Source organism: Belonocnema kinseyi, chromosome 4 (assembly GCF_010883055.1).
Source record: "Belonocnema kinseyi isolate 2016_QV_RU_SX_M_011 chromosome 4, B_treatae_v1, whole genome shotgun sequence".
NCBI classification, from domain to species: domain Eukaryota; kingdom Metazoa; phylum Arthropoda; class Insecta; order Hymenoptera; family Cynipidae; genus Belonocnema; species Belonocnema kinseyi.
This window is the reverse complement of record NC_046660.1, coordinates 62,280,675-62,287,112: the sequence shown is the minus strand read 5'-3', so window position 1 is coordinate 62,287,112 and position 6,438 is coordinate 62,280,675. Positions and strand designations below refer to the sequence as shown.

At 30.0% G+C, this 6,438-nt stretch overlaps 1 protein-coding gene across 4 annotated transcripts in view; it reads right to left on the bottom strand.

The window, feature by feature from the left end:
* Positions 1-6,438, bottom strand: part of LOC117171753 — a 47,937-nt gene that overhangs the window by 17,723 nt on the left and 23,776 nt on the right. For all 4 annotated transcript variants that reach the window (XM_033359355.1, XM_033359354.1, XM_033359353.1 and 1 more), the window contains exon 4: positions 5,996-6,126. In XM_033359355.1, coding sequence (XP_033215246.1) covers positions 5,996-6,126 — 131 coding nt within the window. The remainder of the gene's footprint in view (positions 1-5,995; positions 6,127-6,438) is intronic.

The window sequence follows — 6,438 nt, the reverse complement described above, 5'->3', positions numbered from 1 at the left end:
CCTAAACAAGTTGTGAATTGTGAGTTACGAGTTATGAGTTAGAAATTATGAGCTATGACTTAAGAGTTGTGAGTTGTGAGTAATGAGTTAGGTCTTAGGAGTTGCAATTTAGGAGTTGTGAGTAGCGAGTTAAGACTCATGTATTTTGAGTTGCAAGTTAGCAATTGTGAGTTATGATATATGAGTTAGGAATGGGTTAGGAATTGTGACTCATCAGCTGAGATTTACAAGTTAGAAGCTGTACGTTGTAAGTTATGAGTTAAGAGTTAGAAGCTAAAAACTTATGGGATATGAATTTTGATTAAGAAGTCTTGATTAATGAGTTAGAATTTAGGATTTAGCAGTTATGAAATGTGACTTAGGAGTTATAAGTTTTAAGTTATGAGTTGCAAGTTGACAGTTATGAGTTTTTAATTACGAGTTGCGAGTTGCGAGTTATGAGTTTTGAGTTATGAGTTGTGAATTGTGAGTTATGACGTATAATTTAGTAATGAGTAAGGAATTTTCAGCTGTAAGTTATGAGTTAGAAGTTGTGAATTATAAATTACTAGTTATGATCTAGAAGTTAAGATCTATGAGTTTTTATTTATTAAGCGTGAGTTATGAGTTAGAAGTGGTGAATTGTGAGTTACGAGTTATGAGTTAAAAGTTAGGGGCTACGAGTTATGATTTAGGAGGTGTGACTTATAAGCTAAAATTTAGGAGCTAGCAGTTATGGGTTATAAATAAGGTGTTGTGAGTTATGAGCTAACACTTAGGGGTTGTGATATATGATGTATGAACTATGAGATATGAGTAATGAGCCAGGAATTGTGAGTTGGAAGTTGTGAATTGTCAGTTTTGAGTTTGGATTTAGGAGTTCTGAGTTATGACTTATGAGTTGTGAGATATGATTTAATACTTAGAAGCTGTTAGTTAGGAGTTATGATTTGTGAGTTGGGAGTTATTAGTAGTGAGGCCTTAGTTAAACTATATGTTATGGGTTATGAGTGATAATTCAGGAGTTATGAGTTATGAGCTAGAATTTAGGAAGTGTGAGTTAGGAGTTATTATTGGTCAGTCAAGAGTTTCGAGTTATGAGTTGTGAGTCAGAAGTTATGATTTAAGTAAAAGTTGTGAGTTATTCGTTAAGAGTTGTGTATTATGAGTTCTGAGTTGTGAGTTATGAGTTATGATTCATGAGTTATAATTTTATGATTTATGACTGAGGAGCTTCCAGTTATGATCTCATGAGTTATAAATAGGGAGTTTCGAGTTATGAGTTATGACCAAAGGATCCAAATAAATATACAAGATTTAAAAAAATTCAAGTGAATTAAAAAAATTCTAAAGCCTTTATATTCTATTTAATTTGATTCAATTATTTGAATATTCTTCAATTCTTTTAAATCCACTTGAATCCTCTTGAATGTCCTCAATTTTTTAGAATTAAATTTACTAGAATTAATGGTAATTTCTTTAATTATTCTAAATCAAATTTACTTAAATTATTTTGAATTTTTTTCCATTTTTCTTGATTCAATCAAATTTGGTTCAATCCATTAGGTCCTCGTAAATTCACCTAAATTTTAAAGAAATTAAAAAAAATTTGTCAAATTTATTTTATAATTCCCTTGAATTCTTTTGAATTTCAATTGAATTTTTGTTCATTCTTTGAACTCTTCATAATTTACTTGAATTTAATAAAAAATTGTTATTTGATTGAAAAAAGGATTTTTTTTTAATTTCTGCAGTTCGTCTGAATTGATTTGAATTCTCTCTAAATTGATTGAATTATTTTTTATTTGCTTCAATTATTTCTAGTTCACCTAAATTCTTCTGAATTCCCTTGAATTATTTTGAATCCACTTTTAATTTTAAGTTCGTTGGGTTCTTTTGAACTAATTTGAATTTTCTTGATTTCATCTGAATTCGCTTGAGTTATTCTGAACTGACTTCAAATATTGGAATTTCTTTTAAATGTTTTGATTCTGTTTATTTCACTTGGCTTCCTCTGAATTCACTTAAATTCATCGAAATTTCCTTAAGGTCTTCTGAATTTCTCTGAATTCTTCTCAATTAACTTTAATTTGTATTACCTAGATTATTTAAAGAAATTTGTATACTCTCAATCCCAAATTTTTCGCAAGTAAATTTTAGTTGGAAATAGATAGATATATAGGGCTTCGCAACTCCCATGAAGTTTAAAATGCATTTCCCATAAAAAGATGGTTTTGTAAATTTTTTACAGAATCGACAATATTAGGCATATCGAGTTTTTCGGCAACATTTCTCTTCGCAACTAGATACAGAATACAAAGAAAAAACGACTTTTTAAATTTCCTCCCCATAAGTCCATTTTATAGGGTCCCGAAAAACCCCCATAGATGCAAAAGTGGGTTTGCGATTTTTTCGCGTTATTTATTATTTGTTTGGTGTTGCTTTTGGTAAAATTGGTTTTTAATGCACATACTATTACATTATGTTGATAATAAAATATTTAAACAAATTATTTAAACAATTTATTATTGATAAAAGAAATTTTCGCTTAGACTAGAGGCAGAGATCGCAGTTTCTTCTGAATTTTTCGACTTTTTAGCTAGAGCGAGGAAATAATTATTTAAAATTTTTTTTAAATTAGTTAAACAATGAATTATAATTTATAAAAACACTGTTTTAGAATAATGCTACAAAGTTGCAGTTCTTTGTTGTTGAAATTCATAACCTTTTTTAACTTCTTACTTTAAGTAAATTAATATTTAATTAAAGTATACAAACATAACTGTTCAAACTATTTGTGGTTGTTTTTGGCAATTTTTTTCTTGACTTACTGCAGAAAGTCGCATTTTTTCATCAAGTTTTCAACCTGTTTTTAATTTTTTTGTTAAAGCGACGAAATATATAATTAAAGTTTTCAAAGATAATGAAATTTTTCTTGCAGCAAAAAAAAAAAAGAAAAAAAAGACAGAGATTGTTTAACAAAATTATGCTTTTTGATGTTTATTCATTATTTGTTGAGAACTAAAGAGCTAAAGTGAAGTGATAAGTTTCAGAAAAACTGCAACTTTTTAGAAATACGCTAAAACAATATTGTTATAAGCAAGAATGAATTGTTTAAACAACAAATTTATTATTTAGCATTCAGTATTATTTATTTCTGAGGAAAAAGTTAAAAAAAAAGTTAAAAATTGCAGAAAAATTGCAATTTTTTAGCATTTATCTAAGAGAAGATAGTTATAAATAACAATAAACTGTTTAAATTATGTTTATTAAATTTGATTAATTTTTACCTCGCTCTTAGTATAAAGTTGACGAAAAATTGGAAATATCAGGAAAAACGCAATTTTCTAAAGAAGATGGGTATAAACAATTAAAAATGGTTTAAACAAAATTTTTTAAAACTTTAATTAATGATTTCCTGGTTACAACTGAAAATTTGGAATTTTGACAGCTTCAGAAAAAACTGCGAATTTCTACATTTATTCTGAGAGAAAATTTCTATAAGAAATAATACATTGTTTAAATAATTTTTCAAACATATACTTAACAGTATAAAGTAAAATTATACGTATTAAAAATAAATTGACTGATGATTTTTGTTTAAAATAATAAAATTGACATGCTCGAAAATGTTTTGATTGTATAAGTGTTCGTTTTTTTTAATGAAATCTACAATTCTGGATCCAGTTCGGTTTTTTTTTTTAGAAAATTGGTATTCTAAATAAAAATAGTTATATTTTAAAAAAGATTTACAACTTTTGACCAATCTTAGGTAATGGTGGCGTTTTACACCAAAAGTCGGGACTTTAAGTAAAAACTCATAAGATCATAAAGAAGGATAACATTTTTTGTAAAATATTGTAGGATAGGCTAGCGGCTATCATCTAAAATATTGATAAATAAATTGTAAGATGTTTTCTCTGAAAATTGCTTATTTCACACAAAAGTCATTAGGCTTAAAACGGGATTACAATCTTTTGCAAGTTTTTGTTATGTTGGGATCTTAATGTTTTTCGTCGAAAATTAGTATTTTTAATTTTTAAAAAATTTACATTTTTTTTTCATTATTCTTCAGGTTATCAATCAGAGTAATTGTACCGGAAATGGATCTAGATTTTAAAGAAGAGTTTCAATTTTTTATCAATGTCAGGTTATGTTAATATTTTTCACCTGAAATGCGTTATTTTAAACAAATATTATTAGGTTTGAAAAAATACCTCAAATTCAAAACTATTTTTGTTATCTTATGTTAGCGTTTCTCTTCTACAATTGCCAAATGACAATGTTTTTCTCTAAAGTGTCATAGACATAAGATATAGGAAATCTGTAGTATCACCGGGGTTGCAAATGACCAATAATATGAGATTCTTATCAAATTACGTAAAAATAGATATCTACAATATCGATCTAAGATACCCCTCACATTCAGAATTTTTCATATTTCTAAAATTTTGAAATTAAATTTTATCCGTGAAAAAAGATCCCTCCCCTTCACTCCCCTTCACTCCGCTTGGAATCGAACCCAGGTCTTCAGTTTGCCGTTCGGGAGCTCTACCCACTAAGCTACTGGAGAGATCGAAACAAGAATCTTTTTTCACGGACATGACAAATGGCAAGGTTTTCTCTGAAGTTTTCTTTATCTTAGATCGATAATATAGATATCTATTTTTACGTAATGTGATAAGTATCTCATCTTATCGATCATTTACCATCCCGATAATAATACGGAGTTTCTATAGTTTATATTTTCAGAGATTTTTAGGGAAAACCTTGCCAATTGACATGTTTGAGAAAAAAAGGTTCTTCTGTCGATCTCTCCACCTAGCAAACATGGTTACAGAACAGATCTGTAACAGTTCTAGAACTCTGCGACTATCGATCTGTAATATTTCTAGAACAATTATAGAACTCAATTACAAATGTTGTATAACAAGTCTTCAACAGATCTAGAACGCTGTGACAACCGATCTGTAACAATGCTATAGAACTTTGGTACGCTGCATTGTAAAAAATCTAGGACAGTTCTATGACAGTTCTACAACAATTCTATAACAGTTCTAGAATTGTCTTTTATCAAATATGGAACAGTGTTATGTACCCCTCACAGCAATAGGATATCCCGGGATATTCGATTTGATCCCATTTATGTCCCGGCTTATTCCAGGGTTAACCCGTCGGATTATCCTTCGAGGCGGAAATTGTGAAATCCCAATGGATATATTTTGATCTGGGATAGCGCGTACGCAGTCCTGACTAAAAAAAATTATACGTCCGAGATATCCATATTAGGAATATTCGCAAGGGTCAGCTCGACCATAGTATTAGCGAACTAATCTTTGTTCCTTATTTGTTCTAGAACATACTTCTAACAGGGTTCTAGAAATTCGATATAACACTGTTACGGCACAGTTCTAGAATAAACTTGAAATAAATATTATAGAGCGTCTGTGATTAGTGTGTTCTAGAACAATTCTGTAGCAACTGTTACAGAACAGTGCTGTCACATAGTTCGAGAACAGTTCTGTCACAATTTTGTCACAATGTTCTAGAACTCTGTTGCCTTTTTGTTCTAGAACAGTACTTTCACCATCTTGTAACAACTGTTATAGAACACAGTTCCTTTTTTCATCTGAAACAGTTACAGAATGTGTTTGCAGGACAGTAGCTTAGTGGATAGAGCACCCTACCCGAAATCGAAGGACCTGGTTTCGATTCTCAGCGGAGCGAAGGGTAAGGATCTTTTTTCACCGAAAAAATTCAATTAAAAATTTGATTTGAAAGACGACAATACTAAGGATCCCGCCTTGCTCGAAAGAGTAGCAATTCTTTGTTTCTTGACATTAGCAGCTATCGCGACTCAATCTAGACCTCTTCCGTTGATTGGCAATTAGTTGGCTATTGTCTTAGGCCCAAGTGAGAATAATTATGAGAACGTTCAATGCCCAGACAGTTATCGTCCTATCAGATAACCAGAAATACCTTAAAAGGAAAAAAAAAGAAAAAAAAAGAGTGATACCTTTTATGCAGATTTTATGATAAAAAGTGACATTAGGTTCCGGCACGAGATCATCACCGTCTGGCTGAACACTGAAACAACCACTTCTTGCGGCGTCTATGACGAATGCATTGCAATTTGTATTTTTACACCTGTAACAAAACAATTATTCAATGTTAATTTCCTTTAAAAAACAAACATTTGATTTCTATTAATAATTATCAGTCAACTAAGAAGATTTTCACTGTGTTTACTGCATGAACAGATATTAATAGTGTATAAATAATATATGCAATATTCATATGAAAGATAAGAGGTGATGTCAACTTCGATAGATTCATGCTTTTTAAACTGTTTCTTGTTTTCAATCTTTGATCCAAAGATCAGGTCTGGAGGAAAAAGAAGTTTTCCACGATTTTAATAATTGGATTGATATGATCAGCAGGATGGTGACTTGACTGGGA